Source organism: Palaemon carinicauda, chromosome 41, assembly GCF_036898095.1.
Source record: "Palaemon carinicauda isolate YSFRI2023 chromosome 41, ASM3689809v2, whole genome shotgun sequence".
NCBI classification, from domain to species: Eukaryota; Metazoa; Arthropoda; class Malacostraca; order Decapoda; family Palaemonidae; genus Palaemon; species Palaemon carinicauda.
The window spans coordinates 22,767,486-22,786,782 of NC_090765.1; the positions used below are offsets into that span (position 1 = coordinate 22,767,486).

A 19,297-nucleotide genomic window follows, 5' to 3' on the forward strand; every position below is an offset into this window, starting at 1 on the left:
AGAGTAGTAGGTGTCGGTGGGGTAGCCCAACTGTATTCTTTAGGGCCTGCCACGGCCCTCCCTTTTGATGAAGGGATTATCTAAATGGAAGAAAGCCTGTGAATAGTGGTTTTCACGCGCCCTTGTTAAATACACGACACCAACAAGGTGATCGCGCGAGGGTAGTAACCTCTGCATTCCATGCTTTTATCTTTCTCTAGTATATTTGGAAGATTTATATTAGAAAAGTGTAAAGAAGGACCCTTTTCACCGGGCGTCACAGGTCTCTCCCCAGAAATAGATTTTTCCTTCGTCAAAATCCCTTTATTAAAATTTGTAACTTTGTTAACATAGGTTTCTGCCAGTAGTATATAGTATTCAAAATAGTATATTTGCAAAGATCTATTAAATTGTGCAAATTTCAATGTCCTAACTAATATTGCACTATTATATAATTGAACCTTCTGAAACTTGTTGACCGATCAATGAGTTTGTCAAGACACCAGGATCTTCCATTTTTGTTGCCCATTAGGGACTGGAATAGGTGACTTCTCCATCTGATCCTAGCACTTGTTCAAGTACTGGGATGGTACATCATGCGCATGTGGTTGTCAGCAAGGACAGGCATTAGATTGCCCCTGTTCCATTTAGGGACCAACTGATGTGTCTTAGGAGAAGAAGGATTATTTGATGAAGTGTTGAGATAATCTCATCGAAGAAGTCCAGAAAGACCTATTGATAGGTGTTTTGTAATTTTGGCTCCTACATTTTCTTTCCCAGTGGGAGAAAGTGTGGAGCCAAGAACCTCTCCCTTTAATGAGAGGATACTATATGGTACATTTTCACTTTGATTGCATGGTAAGAGGATTTGTAAATGGAACGGATCCTCCCCGAGCAGATCAATTGGCACAAGGTACTGGAGCTCACTCACCTGCTATCTGTTCAGGTTCTCCTTAGAATGAGCACACTTACTAGTTGCTGCAACCTGTGCTCTGTTCTTCATAGAACTAGCCTATGCTCTAGCACATCTACCTGTGCTCAGTTATTACAAGAAAGAACACTCGCACTAGCTCCCACTACCTCTGCTTGGTTACTACAAAAACTAGCTCCCACTACCTCTGCTCAGTTACTACAAGAACTAGCTCCCACTACCTGTGCTCATTAACTACTGTACATAAACGAGCACACTCACTATCTCCCACTACTTGTGCTCAGTTCTTATGTAAATAAGCACACGCACTGCTGGTTGGAATAAATGGCATTACCCTTATTTCCCATTCCTGGATTTTCAACTTATTTCTCTCTTTGGGAGAGTGAAAAGCAGTTTTACCAATACCTTCCCAGTGATGAAAATTCTTACCCAAACAGAAAGAAGCAGCCACCAAGGAACAGAACGATCGATTGGGTTAATGCTTATGAGACCTCGACCGATCCCTCTACATGGTTTAGTGGGAAGAGTAGTGCTATACCGAAACTCAAGCTTGGGAAGGGTTTTTGGTACTAGATACAGAAGGTTACGCTAATACTATCAGCACTAGGTCTTGTATGAGACCGAGCACAAGCACTACTGGTTAGGACTTTGGCTGCCGGCATCGTCCCTATCATGCCTCTGGGTGTTCCCAAGATGCATATGTGACCACCACTACTTTCCATTGATTCACTGATACCAGTGCTGACAACAGGGATGCAATGTAAGACTCAAGCACGGGAGCACTTTGTTCTCGGGCCCTACCCCTGCCATGGAAGCTGCTTCCAAGATCACCAGAGCAGTTGCTTGATAGACCTTTGGTTGGATGCAGTTATATACTTCCCTAGGCATGGAGCTCAACATTCCCATACAAGCAGAAGGCAAGATACTTTCTGACACTGCAGCCACTTTACCAATGGGCTTTTGAATCTCCAGTTCCAAAGGAGGAAAGCAAGTACCATATGGTCTAAAACGGCAGGTACCAGACGGTGTGCTTTCAGGAAAAGACTTCCTGTGCTCAGTGAACCTGAATGATACAGCCTATCGCCTCGAGCATTCACGATCACCTTTCTGGTACCCTCTCGTTTTAAACTGTCTTCTCGGGCTTTCTTGACAATTTGGTAGTTCTGTCTATCTCCAGGAGGCAATGCTCCAGGACAGACAGTGGACCTCCTATTGTCATGATCTGAGAATTGTGTTCAAACAGTAGCTCGGTCTCATAGTCAGGTACCAAAAGGACCAGGTTATGTTGATAACACATTGAATATTCTTTTCAGCAAACAGAGAGAAATAGTGCGCACACTCTTACACTATTAATAAATTCTGGTCGGACTATAACAATGTCCTTTAAATTTCCCCTATCTTGTAGAAATTTGTTCGATACAAGATTCCACATCAGTGATTGCTCCAGGATTTTTTAAAGCATCACAGGTAAGCAGCTAGCAATTTCCCCTCCCTCTGGTTTCAGTCCAAGAGGAAACAAGGGAAGATCTGTCTTGATGGCTGATTGACAATTTCTATTCAAGAGGAGTTCCATTTGAACCCCACATCTGGGATCCTGCCACTCTCAGATGAATCCAGTGATGGTAGGACACTCACTGGAGTACAGGGATACCTCAGGGAAGTGGTTCACAGTAGTAAAATACTTGATTTTCTACTTATGGGAAGTCCAAGGAATGATTTTCCTACCTTCTTAACCAGTTTCAGTAACCTACCTGGTAGTATTGAAAGTCAACTCCTTTGTGAGATTCATCTACATGCACAGGGGCTCTGTTTCACAGCTCCTTTGCAATTGGGCAAGCAGGTATATACCTGGGGAGCTGACAACATGACAGAGTTGTATGCAAGATCCATTCCATATAGAGTAATGTTTTAGCAGACCACGTACGAAAGGGAAAAGGTATCTTGCATTTTGGGTTTCACCATCAAAGGAGCCATTTGCCTCCTAGTAGATTTAGAATTCCAGTTCTTGAACATAATCCAGTAAGCTGTTCTCCCATTCTAGGAAAGTTAGCAGCATTCATGTTACACTTATTCCTCTAGATAACGTAACCTCTCAGCACACTTATCTGCTTCACTGATTACTCAGTTTGTGTACAATTTTGGTTTCAGTTTACACTGATAGATCCTAAGTGTCTCTCCGTATGGCATCAGATTTGCTGATGCTCCTCTGATAACTTACTGGTAAAACTAACCGTTTTCTGCTACTGGCATCAGAGAAGGGATATTTTTCCGGGCAAAGCCTATCTGCAATGATTGTGGATCTCCTCATCTTCCTTTGCGGAGGAAGCTCTGCTTAGCTTCTACTGTAAAGGGCTGTCATACAGACTTTAGCTATACCTTAAACTGAAGATCTCTGATCTCTCCCCTTTGAAAGATCAGCCTAGTTTCAGGAGTAGAGTGACCTTCCAGTACAATTGCCAATCCATGTGGTCCAATTCCCTTGATATCCTTCCTTTAGTTAACTCCATATCCTGATTTTCCTATTTTAAACCTTTCCATGAAATATACTCCTAGGTTCTGCTGTTAACATTAGTTCACATGTTTATAGCAACTCTTAATGGCATCATTTCCTGCTGTCCTTTGTAGTTCAGTTTTGTTGAAAACCACAAACACCCATGAGGGTGCTTGAGTCACAAATTTAATGTGTTCCAGTATCTCTGAGTGCCCCAAAACCTAACACTTCAAGGTATATTTCTTCATTGCTCATTAAGTGAAATATTTTATAAGGATCAATGAATTTTGCCTTTCCAAAATGAACGAAAGCTTCAACAATCATAGGGTCATTATCCAATTTTAAAGATCTTTAATTTGCTCACAACACTAAGGTTTGTAACCAGAGAGTGGACAAAAGTTGACCCAATTTGTATTTTTGTTATTTTGTTTAGAATGACAGCTTTACAAAATTATTACTGTGTTTAGATTACTTCATTTAGAATCTCAACATAGATATATTATGTACCCTCCTAGCCACTAAATAGATAGATTTTCTTGAGGTTTCTGTTGATCAAGCTATCTGGAGAAATGTTTTCATATTGCCATTTTCTGAATATTTTTCCACTGTCTGGTGTTCTCCTGCTTTGATCTTAATTTGTTGAAGAAAACTTGCACTCTATTAAAATCCTTGGATTGCAATGGATATCCTTTCTTACAATATGTAGTAACCCAAGCTGTGTTCAAATTGGAACACAGCTAAATATACTGTAGTACTATACGTAAGCACTGAAGTCATTCACCTATGCTTATGATGTAGTAATGTTATATTCTAGGACAAATGGAAACTGGAAACTTAACAAGGATAGAATAAAACTCTTGGAAGACAAATATAGAATGAAAAATAAACCTAACCAAAAAATAATACAATGTGTTTATGGAAACTATACTGTATCCAAGAAATTATGTAAATCAAAACTGAAGTAATCTCTGGTACTGTCGGTCTGTTAGTTCTTTTTGCATGATGCACAAATTTTTCCTAATTTTGACCCTCCTTTGCATCTAGATCTTTCCAGATTGCATCATCCAATACGTAGTATTAGCTATGCAGTTTGTTCTAAAATTCTTAACTTTCCATTATAAGGCTTTACTAAGCAGTATTTTTGGAACTTTTCTTCCAGCTTTGATCAGTATGTAGAGTGATATTTAATTCGCCGTTGAAACAGTGGAAGTAGATAATTTCAAACTCATTGCACATATTTTTGTGTTAAAGAGTTGGAAATAAGTCTCATTTCATAGTTTATATATAACTTGGCTATTTAGCATTGTGATTGATCTTACTATATTTTATATTCTTATTATATCACATTTATAGTTTTGTCCCTACTTTTCATATTAAATTTTTACAGGGGGTTGCCTTCCCTATTGTAGCCTTTGGACTTATAGCATTCTGCTTTTTCAATTAGGGATGTAGCTTGACATGTAATCATAATAATTATGCTAATATGCACACAGAAGCCTATAGTATATTAACTTTTTTTCATTGAGTAAATACGAATTTAAAGGGAATGTACTATCTGCCAGCATCTTGGGTGGTAACTCCAGTGGATTGAATTATTTTTAAATATACTGTATATAATTCTCAAAATCACATTAGTACACATACCTTCCCATATACAGTATGAACATTTTCTGTTTTGGTTTGTAATGAACATAAATACCGGTATTTGTATGAAATACTTTGCAAGTTTAAAAAAGAAAAGGATTTCAACTCCAACATTATTAACTTAGGTATCCTGCTAATAACCATCAACCCCTTATTTCAAGTCAGTTGCTCTTGCAAGCACTAGCAAACTTTCTATCCAGAATTTATATGGTTATTTCTGAATTTTAAAAATCTTTTAAATGAAGTTGATTTTTATTTTGTTTTGCACTTATTCACAACACATTTTTAACACACTTGCAGGCTCTTTTCTTTGAAAAATCCTATCAAGGAGACTTACTACTTTATTTCAACTTTTAGGTTGTAAGCCAGGAGAATGGCAGTGCGACAATGGTCATTGCATCAAGATTCAACAGCGGTGTGATGGCAGTGCCAACTGTGAAGATTTCTCCGATGAGAGATACTGTAGAAGTGGTATGAGTATTTCAATATTTGGTATTAATTATTTAATAGTTAATAGATTAACTTCCTGACTTAGTTTATTCAATCAACTGGATTTTTAAACTTTATTATTTCCGCACATTTTTGAATACAGTACTGAAATGATGAATGCACACTTCCAGACTGAGTAAAGGTTATACATAAAACTTTGTAAAGCGTAATATTATCACTTTTGAAACTACAGTGTGTGATAAATAGAGAGGAAGCCTATTTACATAAATTCTCACCTTTAACTTATCTTATCCATTCAGTTTGAACCAGTCTCAAACCCTTTGATTATTTTCTTTTTCTCTTTCTGTTAATCAAATATTCTTAAGCTTATTATTATGGACTATGGTTGAGAATATAAATCATTGTAAGGAAAGCCAAGATTATTTTTTATAGTGTTGAAGAACAAAATACACTATCAATCATCACTCAAAATTTGATATTTTATACATGAAAAATATAACCTGATTTATGTATTTTGATTTGAATTATAGTTACTTAATTTTAATTCAGATTATGGTCGAACCAAAAAATCACTACAGAAATTTTAGGACCAAGATTAAATACATCCTCAAATTTAAATTAGTCTTCAAATAATGATTAGTAAACACAGAGTTAGTTCTTCATTCAGCTGCAGTAAAAAATTTTCTCCAGTTATAAACTCCTAGCACAGTGGAAAGTTATAGGCACCCCTCTTATGCCATGTGTGGTGGTTCTTAATATAATTAAAAACTCCTCTAAATTAAGAATAAACTTTGAGCTATGTGGGCCTTTAATAAGAACATTAAAGTTGTAGATATCTGTCTATTGTGAAAAATTATTCCACAAAACCATTTTGTTACTATACCTTACATATAGGTTATATCAAATACCTTTACAACCCTTATTTCATAATCTCCTTATCTTCGGAGTCACTCTTAATGATGCCAGGTTCTCTTCTTTAATAAAAATAATTTGTCCTCTTAAGAGAAAACCACCTTTACAATTGCTTTACCTTCCTTAACCCAACCCAATTACCTTAGCCATAGCTAATGCTACTGAGGAAACAGTTTTGACAGTGAATTTTGTAGTCAGTCTGGGGTAAAGGCTCATAAACTAGGTAGCTTAGCTAGTAACCATGATACTATATCCAAATGCTATTAAATATTATCTGTGGGTCTTTTCATTGGTGAAGGCTTTAAACACCTGTGCTATAATAATAATAATAATAATAGATAATAAAATAATGATAATAGTAATAATCATCATCATCATTATCATCATCATTATCATCATCATCATCATCATCATCATCATGAAACATGTTTCAAAACCCAAACCTATGACAAATGTTTATCCCTTGATACCTGGAATTGAAGTCTTATATTCATAGAAATAGGTAAAGCAAGAATTTACAAAGTTGGCCAAGTTTGTCTTGATAACAGAAATGCCCCTACTGCTACACCAACCATAAAGTATTTGACACTGGTGATGAAAGGGATGGTCCAGTGACTTTCCCCCCGATTCAAAATCAGTTATCTACTGGACCTTAAAAACACTTTCTTGCAAATTACTGTGAAAAGTCTACACAAGGTTAGTTGAGGCACATGGGGAAGTGAATGTAGTGTACAAGATGTCGGTGCACGATTAGATCTTGGGTTGTAACATTTTGTTATTGTTAAAAGAAGTGGCCACATATCGACAATGCCATTGTCATTGATTCTAGAATAGGACTATGAGAGGAGACTGACTCTTCCTTGTATTTAGAGATTCCTTGAACTTTAAAATTATATGGATTATCATTATGAGACAGAAGGCATATTTGTTTATACCCTCTCAAACTAGTAACATTAACTGTAATGCCATATCCGGGAATCTAGTCCTAAAATTTGGCTTTCCTCACAACACTATTCCCTGCAGAAATAGTCACTCTCATTCCTTTTTGTCTTCTGCACAGCTGGAATAGTACCCATTGAAGCCTTCTATTGCTTTATATTCAATGACTTTCTCTTTGGACTTTCATACCATAATTTTTCTCTTGTTAGGATACTCTTTTACCTTAATTTCTTCGTCTGCTATTTCAGTTTATAGAACCATTGGATTTACATATCTCTCTCATGATTCAGCCAATTCACAGCTGTATTTTTAAGAATAAATGTCATGTCTTTGAAGACTCGTGAAATCTCAATTTATCCTTTAATAACATCATACCAGAGTCTTATTTGATACCACTGAGAACTTATATTCTTTTGTCAGTATGAGGTTTTGAGTCCTGGAAGAGTATTTTTGTTTTTACCAAAGTTATAAGGCACATTTTATACTCCCTCTCTATAGTTAGCCTTTTACAAAGTCAACTTCTTATCTTGCCTTGAAGGTCTAATAAACTCAACATTATTATTCACTTTCATCATTGTATGGTAACAATATGTAGTTTTCATTTCATTATCAATATGGGTTTGATGTCATAAGCCTTTGATTGTTGAAATTATTTTGAGCATGATGATATGATCTGTGCATCTGTATCTTATGGATCATCATTTGACTGAACTCTTTACCCTAAGATCCAAATGCTCAATTTTACCTCTTGAAATTGCCAAAAATGCAGCATTCTATTTTTCAAAGTCCCATATCACATGCGTATTAAGGCCAAAAGTGTTATCAATTAACAAAATTCATACAGAATCATGAAATATAAGTTGTATGAATTCAGTTATATCCAGTTTTATTCACCTATTTAAGTTCTCTGCACCTCTTGTCATTTTTATATGTAATTTCAGATTGTACATTTGGGATGTTGCAATGCTGTGATTCATGCTGCATACCCATGAAATTTGTTTGTGATGGAGTACCTCACTGCCCTTATGCTTTTGATGAAAGTTATTGCCAGGGTTCGTAGCTTTTGTAAATATTTATTGAGTTGGTGGGAATTTAAGTTGTATTAGAATATATTTATGAGATATTTGAATGCTGTCTCCAGTTACGCTAGTTCATTATAAAGTGTTTATATAATGTGCTTTCGTGAATAAATTATATGATTATGAAGAATTTTGCTAAGAAAGTAATTGAAAACTTCTTTTTGTTTTTGATTTATGTAGTTCCGAAGATATGGGAGTGTTGGTGTGGCTGGTGGATTATGGATTACCAAGTATGTGATGGAGTTGTTAATTGTCCTGATGGTTCTGATGAGTACTACTGTTATGACGTCTACATATGATTACGCATTTGATGGAAATGTTCATCTTGATAATTTCAAGTTTATGCTTACCGTTATCATTTGTAAGTATAGTATTGACCTTATTTGTACTAATTATGCTGCCAGATATTACAGTATTGGTAAAGAATAATTCAATCCAGGTGTAGAATATCAAACTGGGATTTACTAAATACATTATATATTTTTAAATAAGACTGAGAGTTATACCTCAATTAACGAAAGTAATCTGTAATGCACTGATAGAGGAATAGTGAATTTCTTCTTTAGTGTAAACTTCTCCAAAATCCCAGCCTGATTCATCTGAACTTATACAAACATTAAGTTCATGTTGGCCAGGGCACCAGCCACCCTTTGAGATACTACCATTAGAGTTATTGGATCCTTTGACTGGCTAGACATTACTACATTGGATCTCTCTCTCTCTCTCTCTCTCTCTCTCTCTCTCTCTCTCTCTCTCTCTCTCTCTCTCTCTCTCTCTCTCTCCGGCTGATTTTTCATTTTGCCTACATATACATCGAGTAGTCTGGCATATTTTTTATATATTCTTCTCTTTCCTCATACACTTGACAACACTGAGATTACCAAACAATTTGTTTATGCAAAAGTGGTTAATTACTGCACTGTAATTGTTCAGTGGCTACTTTCCTCATTATTATTATTACTAGCTAAGCTACAACCCTAGTTGGAAAAGCAAGGTGTTATACATGCAAGGGCTCTAGCAGGGAAAAATATCCTTGTGAGGAAAAGAAATAAATAAACTATATGAGAAGTAATAACAATAAAAATAAAGTATTTTAAGAGTAGTTACAACACTAAAACATATCTTTCATCTATAATCTATAAAATGTCTCATGTCACCCTGTTCAACATAGGAATATATGCTGCAAATTTGAACTTTTGAATGTCTATCAGTTCAACTACCCAATTTAAGAAGATCATCGCACAACTTGGTCACAGCTTAAGTAAAACTTCCAGAATACTGTGTAGTATTGAGCCTCATGATGGAGACGGCATGGCTAGTAGAATTAACTGCAAACTTAATATTTCAGACAGGATGGTACTGTCTGGGAAGATCTGAATGTAAAAGATGACCAATATTGTGAAATATCTTATGCAACATGCATAACGTACTAATTGAACGGTGGTGCCAGAGATTAATATCTAGATCAGAAATAAGAATTTTAATAGGCAGTAAGTTCCTGTCCAATAAATTAAGAAGAGAATCGGTAGCTGAAGACCAGATAGGTGAGGAATACTCAAAACAAAGGTAGACAAAGAATTAAAATACTTCTTCAGAATACGTAGATTGATCACTGAAAATCTTACAAGACTCTCTCAATAAGCCAATTATTCATGCAATTGAAGAAGAGACAGACCTAATGTGTCTCTCAAAAGTAAATTTGCTGTCAAGAATTATACCTAGATTTTTATAGGAGTTATACATAGTTAAAGAAACATTATTAATACTAAAATCCAGATGTTGAGGAGCCACTGACTTCGACCTACTTACAATCATACTTCTGAGTTTTGTTAGGAGTCAACATCATGCCCAATAATTTACACCATTCACTAATTTTAGCTATATCTCTGGATCTTCATTCTGGAGATGGAATTGATGCAAAGAGAGTAGCATCATCTGCTTGTGTAATGAGCTTGTTTTCTAGGCCAAACCACATTCAAGTGTATATGGTATGAAAAGTAATGAGCCAAGAACACTACCCCGAGGAACAACAGCCATCACATTTTTATACTTGTTATGGTGTCTAGCAACAACAACTGTTGGAATTACGGAAATTGGGCAGTAATTAGTTGGGCTTGAGTTACCATAAATGCATTTATGTAATGGAGTAACATTGCCAATTCTCCTATAAGAGCTAAAAAGAACCTCTTCTTGCTAACTTGCGCTAAATGATAGATAACTTTGGAGCTAAGAAATTGCAGTATTTATAAAAAAAAGTAGATATACCATTTGGTTCTTTACCTCCATAAGCATCAAGGTCCATCAAGAGAGCTTTTAATTTCCCAAGATTGACAAGCTAAACTGTTCAGTTCAGCCTCAGGAAAACAGAAATGAGGAAAACCAAGTTTCTCATTACTCGGTTTACTGTCAAACACATCATCCAAAAGGATTGCCTTTTCCTTTGGATAGTGAATGACAGAGCCATCTAGTTTAAGTAAAGGAGGAACTGTTGCATCTGCACCAAAGACTGCAGATTTAAGGGTAGCCCACCAGTGGGTTGTACTAGAAAGGGTTTCTTTTATGGTTAGATTGTATTCCTTATCAGTTGAAGCATAAACTTTCTGAGCAAATGCTCTAAGCTGAGTATAGTTATTCCAAGTCTTCTGATCTGTTACCCATCCAAAGACGATAGGCCTCCTGCTTCTCCAAATAAACATGTCTATAATCATCATTGAATCAGAGTTTGTCTTGCACTTGGTACCTTGGCGTACAAGAAGGTATATGCCTAACAATTATGGTGACTAGATTCACATTTAAAGGAACAACACACTCAACACTATCATACAATTGTGACCAATTCAAGCCTAAAAGATCACTCAAAATGTTATTCCAGTCTGCTTGAGATTTTTTATATAAATCTTGTATGAGTATGACACCTCCAGGACAGGCTGCTCAATGGCAGGAGAGTCAGTGTATATGAGGTCCAAGCAGTTACCAGACCTGTGAGTAGTTTTACTTATGATTTGCTTACAGTCTGATTCAGAGGCAAAATCCAAAGCTGTTAAGCCATGGTGATGAGTAGGAGTAACTAAATTTAACCACTCCCTATCGTCAGCATTGAAATCAACAAAAACAAAAGAAGCCTCACTATCATTTTCTTATATCTTAGCCATAATGGCAAGAGGACAGTCGAAAATAAAATATCCTGGTAAGGGTAGAAGAGAGACTTTAGCTATGGTAAGCACATCTTTTAGGACACTCCAAAATCAAATCATTGTTCTCTAGTCTTAGGTGTGCCATAGCATCTGTACCATGGTCCACCACTTTCTTGGGTAGAGTTCTCTTGCTTAAGGGTACACTATTCTCTCTAATGCCTCTTCCTCCTTTTTTCAAGTTTTATCACATGAAAGATCTACTTTAATGTTGATACTGTTCTTGAGACATTTTATTATTGTTCGTTATATCTCAAATAGTTTATTTATTTCCTTTCCTTACTAGGCTACTTTTCCTTGTTGGAGCTCTTGTGCATATAGCATCCTGCTTGTACAGTATTTCAAACTAGGAATGTAGCTTAGGTAGTAGTAATCCATCCATCCATATACCAAAGGCACTTCCCCCAACTTTGGGGGGTAGCCGACAACAACAAGAAACAAAACAAAAAAGGGGACCTCTACTCTCTACGTTCCTCCAGCCTAACCAGGGACTCAGCCGAGTTCAGCTGGTACTGCTAGGGTGCCACAGCCCAACCTCCCACATTTCCACCACAGATGAAGCTTCATACTGCTGAGTCCCCTACTGCTGCTACCTCCGCGGTCATCTAAGGCACCGGAGGAAGCAGCAGGGCCTACCGGAACTGCGTCACAATCGCTCGCCATTTATTCCTATTTCTCGCACGCTCTTTTGCCTCTCTCACATCTATCCTCCTATCACCCAGAGCTTTCTTCACACCATCCATCCACCCAAACCTTGGCCTTCCTCTTGTACTTCTCCCATCAACTCTTGCATTCATCACCTTCTTTAGCAGACAGCCATTTTCCATTCTCTCAACATGGCCAAACCAACTCAACACATTCATATCCACTCTAGCCGCTAACTCATTTCTTACACCCGTTCTCACCCTCACCACTTCGTTCCTAACCCTATCTACTCGAGATACACCAGCCATACTCCTCAGACACTTCATCTCAAACACATTCAATTTCTGTCTCTCCATCACTTTCATTCCCCACAACTCGGATCCATACATCACAGTTGGTACAATCACTTTCTCATATAGAACTCTCTTTACATTCATGCCCAACCCTCTATTTTTTACTACTCCCTTAACTGCCCCCAACACTTTGCAACCTTCATTCACTCTCTGACGTACATCTGCTTCCACTCTACCATTTGCTGCAACAACAGACCCTAAGTACTTAAACTGATCCACCTCCTCAAGTAACTCTCCATTCAACATGACATTCAACCTTGCACCACCTTCCCTTCTCGTACATCTCATAACCTTACTCTTACCCACATTAACTCTCAACTTCCTTCTCTCACACACCCTTCCAAATTCTGTCACTAGTCGGTCAAGCTTCTCTTCTGTGTCTGCTACCAGTACAGTATCATCCGCAAACAACAACTGATTTACCTCGCATTCATGATCATTCTCGCCTACCAGTTTTAATCCTTGTCCAAGCACTCGAGCATTCACCTCTCTCACCACTCCATCAACATACAAGTTAAACAACCACGGTGACATCACACATCCCTGTCTCAGCCCCACTCTCACCGGAAACCAATCGCTCACTTCATTTCCTATTCTAACACATGCTTTACTACCTTTGTAGAAACTTTTCACTGCTTGCAACAACCTTCCACCAACTCCATATAACCTCATCACATTCCACATTGCTTCCCTATCAACTCTATCATATGCTTTCTCCAGATCCATAAACGCAACATACACCTCCTTACCTTTTGCTAAATATTTCTCGCATATCTGCCTAACTGTAAAAATCTGATACAACCCCTACCTCTTCTAAAACCACCCTGTACTTCCAAGATTGCATTCTCTGTTTTATCCTTAATCCTATTAATCATTACTCTACCATACACTTTTCCAACTACACTCAACAAACTAATACCTCTTGAATTACAACACTCATGCACATCTCCCTTACCCTTATATAGTGGTACAATACATGCACAGACCCAATCTACTGGTACCAATGACAACACAAAACACACATTAAACAATCTCACCAACCATTCAAGTACAGTCACAACCCCTTCCTTCAACATCTCAGCTTTCACACCATCCATACCAGATGCTTTTCCTACTCTCGTTTCATCTAATGCTCTCCTCACTTTCTCTATTGTAATCTCTCTCTCATTCTCATCTCCCATCACTGGCACCTCAACACCTGGAACAGCAATTATATCTGCCTCCCTATCATCCTCAACATTCAGCAAACTTTCAAAATATTCCGCCCACCTTTTCCTTGCCTCCTCTCCTTTTAACAACCTTCCATTTCCATCTTTCACTGTCTCTTCAATTCTTGCGCCGGCCTTCCTTACTCTCTTCACTTCTTTCCAAAACTTCTTCTTATTCTCTTCATATGACTGACCCAGTCCTTGACCCCACCTCAGGTCAGCTGCCTTCTTTGCCTCACGTACCTTGCGCTTTACTTCCACCTTTTGCTCTCTATATTTTTCATACTTCTCTATACTATTACTCTGCAGCCATTCTTCAAAAGCCCTCTTTTTCTCTTCCACTTTTACCTTCACTCCTTCATTCCACCATTCACTGCCCTTCCTCATGCTGCCTCCAACAACCTTCTTGCCACATACATCACTTGCAATCCCAACAAAATTTTCTTTTGCTAACTTCCACTCCTCCTCTAAATTACCAGTTTCTCTTACTCTCACCTCGTCATATGCCATTTTCAACCTTTCCTGATATTTACTTTTTACCCCCGGTTTTATTAGCTCTTCAACCCTCACTAGCTCCCTTTTACATCCACCTACTCTATTCCCCCACTCTTTTGCTACAACCAATTTTCCTTCCACCAAAAAAAAAAAAAAATGATCAGACATACCGTTAGCCATACCCGTAAACACGTGCACGACTTTCAATCTTCCAAACATTCTTTTAGTTATCAACACATAATCCATTAATGCCCTTTCTACTACTCTTAGTAATAATAATGATAATAATAATAATAATAATAATAATAATAATAATAATAATAATAATAATAATAATGAGTTTCATTAAATCAAAAGTAATCTCATTAGTAATTCAACCCTTTCATTCATTCTTTAGAAGCGTGACTCAGCCCCATTAAAGCAATATTTTTTGAGGTTGCTTAAAACTTGACCTAATTTTTTGTTTTGTGATCGGTACTTTTCTTTTGAAAAGTATTTGGATGGTAATTTTCTTCACAAGAAATTAGAAATAGTAAATCTTGATATTATTCTAACTTTTTTTTATATATTTTATCAATGAATACGAGACTTGTTGTGACTATTTGTAAAATGGAAGTTTTTTAAATATTTAACTTAGCCGGTGAATATATAATAGCTGCTGCTCCAGCGGCTCGACAGAAAACACACACAAAAACTCGCGAGCGATCGCTATGAATGTTGCGGGTGTGCCCACCAGCGCCAACTATCGGCCAGATACCGCATATACATGTAAACAGACCCAATTTTTTCTCTGTCGGCCTTAACGACAAGACGTATCAATACTCGCTGTATAACCTGGAGTTTTCTCAACATATTTGGTGAAGTACTTCCTTTTGGTTTGAGCTTTCGCAGTGCAGGTGTTTTATCTTCAACTTAAATCTGAAACTCGGTTTTGGATAGATTTAATTTTTGATGACTTTGGATTGTTTTTTGGACTTTCTTTGACTTTTAAATGGCCGACCCTTCCCTTAGTACGGAAGTGTGTTTTAGGCTTTTAGCAATTATCTTATCACGTTATAAATTAATTATAGATTTTCCTCTATATATTTTATATCTCAACCGCCTTTATTAGGCCTCTTCGATTAGCTTTCCATTTATAATAAACATCAAGATAAATTTTAATGATTTGTTTATATGCGACCTTTCCTGAGAGTAGGCGGTCCTAACTTGGAAACCGAAGTTAAACAACGTTGAGCCCTTTCAATCGTAAATAACTTTTACAGAGCAAATGATTTAAAACTTATTAAATGAATATTTTTTAGTAGATATTTTATGAAAGATTTTCTTTGAATAGTCTTCGTACTGTTTCAAAGATGAACTAACGTTTAGTTTATTTATGCTACGGAGTTTGCGCTCTATCGTTACGATAGAGAGAGAGAGTATCACGGTTTCACTTTGCAGAAAGAGTAAATCGATTCTGACGTTTTGTTCATTCTTCTTTCAAAGCTTAAATGTTTTAAATACTTTTTTAAAGGAACTTTTTAATTGAAAAACCTTTCAGTTTTTCCTTTGGTCAAATAACCTGTTTATTGACGAAAGGTAAGTGGGCTCTTCTCTTCGGTGCGAAATCAAGAGAGAGAGAGAGTGAGAGATAGAGACGGAGAGAGAGAGAGGAGAGAGAACGTTCCGATCTTTATTCTCGTCCCAAGCGAGTAACGTTTTTCTCGAGTCAGTTTTTTACTCTCGTCCCTAGTCTCTGTACGGGGAGAAAGGATAAAACGTTTTTAGTATTTATTCTCGTCCCAAGGCACTGTACGGTGAGAGATTGAAAACGTAGTTTTGAATGAACTAGTGTTTAGTCTCCTTCCCAGCCACTGATCCTTTTATCTTAAAATATGTTTACTGTTTTTTTGCTTGTATTAATGTGCTTACATTATACGACTGATTTCGCAATTATAACCTTTTGATGAGGGTAGAATTGCGTGCTTCAGGTAGAAATCAGTTTTATTCATACCTAATGTGAATTGTTAAAAAATTCGATTTCAGTGAAATAAGTGCAAAACAGAAAATCGTAGTGATAAAGTGATGATTGCGCAAAGTGTTATCAGTGTTGCGACTGAGGGTTCGTCTGTTCGTGCCTGTCGTTCGCCTAGTCCGAGACCTCTTGCAAGCTCCCAAGCCCAGGGGAGAAGTAATGTCGTACGACTTATGGGTTCGAGAGGACTTGATCAGCGAACAGACGTACCCTCTATGGTTTCAGGCGTGTGTCATCAACACCGCTCCTACCATAAGACGAGCGAGACGATTTTCTCCTCGTCATCCGAAGGCTTTTCGCATAAGAAACCGTGGAACAAGGTTTCGAGGCCCTTTAAGCGAAAGTCAGTCCTTTCAGGACAGGTCCAGCGTCCTGGTTTTAACTATTAGGACAGCTCTGACCCTATGCAGTCATCGGAAGACTGCTCGCCGCCTAAACAAAAGCGTAACACAGGCTCCGAGAGTTTTTTTGTAGGCAAGGTTTTGCAGTCACAGACGTTACCCTCGTCTCTTACCGCAACCATTCCCGTTGATCCTAAATGGGTTGTACGGCAAGACATGCAGAATAAGCTTGCCTCTCTTATGGAGGACTATTCTGCTGAGCAGGTTCACGATGATCCTCGCCGCTTAGCTGATCGAGATCTTGGCCGTCAGCAGCCCAAACGAACCTTTGCTCGTCCTGTTGACGTTGACGTTACAAAGTCACGTCAGTCACGTTTTGTAGAGCCTCACTCGATGCAGTCCAGTGTTGACTTTCAGCCGCTTGTGGACGTTCAGCCGCTGCCGCATGCTCTTGTTGACGTTCAGGACGTTCGCCAACCAGCGAAGTTGACTTGTTTTGACGTTGAGCGTCAAGCACCGCAGTCAAGAGTTGTTTTGACTGCTCAGTCTAGGCAGTCAAGGCAGTCTCGAGTTGACGTCGAGCGTCCTCCCGCACCTGTTGGTTGTTGCTGGTCAGTCCTTTAAGCAGTTACAGGACATAGCGTCCTTGACTGCTACTGTTGCTCCTTTGCGTGTGGACTCTGTTTGTCAAGCATTGCCACCACGGCAGGTCTCTCCCTTGCTTGAGACTCGGCTATTGTCGGACAAGGATCCTTCAGATGAGGAAGTTGCTGTTCCCCCTCCTACTGATATTCCCTTGAGGACTCTGTCAGACGGAGAGGAGCCTAAAGCTGCTCAGCCCTCTATGGACTTTAAATAAATCATGCTGATTTTTAAGGATCTTTGTCCGGATCTTTTTGTAACTGCTGCTCCTCGTTCGCCTAAACGTCAGAGTTTACACTAGGCCTAGCTACTTCGAAGCTGTTGTTTTATAAGCTAGTGCTCTCTCGCTCTTCTAAGAGAGCTTTACGTTTGCTAGGCGACTGGTTTATCACCAGGAGGAGTTTGGGGGAGACAGCCTTTGCTTTCCCTACTTTTAAGCTGGCTTATAGAGCGAGAGTCTGATATGACACAGGAGAAGTTCTCGGCTTGGGAGTTCCTGCCTCTGCCCAGATAGACTTCTCAAACCTCATAGACTCTCCCTGGCGCCTGGCCATGAGACGCTCCAAGATTTTATAGTCGACTTCAGTGCTAGACCATCTCCTGTTAGGAGTTTTTTCGAGCGTTTGAAGTTTTGCTGTACAATTATGTCATGCATAAACAAGGCTTTCAGGGATGGCTCCAATGATCTGACAGCCACGTTTTCTGCAGGAACAAGTCCCTCAGGGATGGCTCCAATGATCTGGCAGCCATGTTCACTGCAGGAGTACGTAAGAGGCAAGTGCGCTCAATGTGTTCATTGTCAAGACAAACTTCACGATGAAGTCTACCAGGCTGTCTTGACAGCATTAATGGAAGGCGACTGGATGGTCTCTCTCGACCTTCAGGAGGCATACTTCCACATTCCTATACACCCGGATTCCCAACCGTTTCTGAGGTTTGTTTACAGGAATGTGGGGTACCAGTTTCGAGCCCTGTGCTTTGGCCTCAGTCCTGCTCCTCTCGTGTTTACGAGGCTCATGAGGAATGTGGCAAAATCCCTCCATCTATCGGGGATCCGAGCCTCCCTGTACTTGGACGACTGGCTTCTCAGAGCATCGTCCAGTCTTCGCTGTCTGCAGGATCTACATTGGACGTTGAGTCTGGCCAGGGAGTTGGGACTTTTGGTCAACTTAAAAGTCCCAACTGATCCCATCCCAGATTATTCTATATTTGGGGATGGAGATTCGCAGTCCAGTTTTTTCGGGCTTTTCCGTCTGCCACCGAATAGAACAAGCCCTGCTCGAAGTCCAACTAATGCTGAAAAGAAAACGTTTGTTCAGTCAGGAGTTGGAACAGTCTCGTAGGGACTCTCTCATCCCTGGAGCAGTTTGTCTCACTAGGGAGACTACACCTTCTGCCTCTCCGGTTCCATCTAGCCTCTCACTGGAACTAGGACAAGACGTTAGAGACGTTTTCATTCCCAGTCTCCGAACCAGTAAAGGCATGCCTGAAATGGTGGGACAGCAATATCAGTCTGAGAGAGGGACTATCCCTAGCAGTCAAGAACCCAAACCACGTGTTGTTCTCAGACGCGTCGGATTTGGGTTGGGGTGCGACCCTGGACGGTCGGGAATGCTCGGGTCTGTGGACCTCAAGTCAGAAGAGCATGCACATCAACGGCAAGGAGCTATTAGCAGTCCACTTGGCCTTGATGATATTCGAAAGCTTCTTCGAAACTAAGTGGTAGAGGTCAACTCAGACAACACCACAGCTTTGGCGTACATCTCCAAGCAAGGAGGCACACACTCCTTCACGCTGCTCGAGATCGCAAGGGACCTTCTCTTATGGTCAAGAAATCGAGGCATCTCCCTGTTGACGAGATTCATCCAGGGGGACTTGAACGTCTTGGCAGACTGTCTCAGTCGGAGGGGTCAGGTGATACCCACGGAATGGACCCTCCACAAGGACGTGGGCAAGAGTCTTTGGGCTACTTGGGGTCAACCC

At 39.0% G+C, this 19,297-nt stretch overlaps 1 protein-coding gene across 3 annotated transcripts in view; it reads left to right on the top strand.

Moving 5' to 3' along the window:
• LOC137632323 (atrial natriuretic peptide-converting enzyme-like) overlaps positions 1–19,297 on the top strand; it is a 229,331-nt gene that overhangs the window by 133,499 nt on the left and 76,535 nt on the right. For all 3 annotated transcript variants that reach the window (XM_068364244.1, XM_068364247.1, XM_068364245.1), the window contains 3 exons: positions 5,403–5,516; positions 8,288–8,398; positions 8,606–8,786. In XM_068364244.1, coding sequence (XP_068220345.1) covers positions 5,403–5,516; positions 8,288–8,398; positions 8,606–8,724 — 344 coding nt within the window. In that variant the 3' untranslated portion in view covers positions 8,725–8,786. The remainder of the gene's footprint in view (positions 1–5,402; positions 5,517–8,287; positions 8,399–8,605; positions 8,787–19,297) is intronic.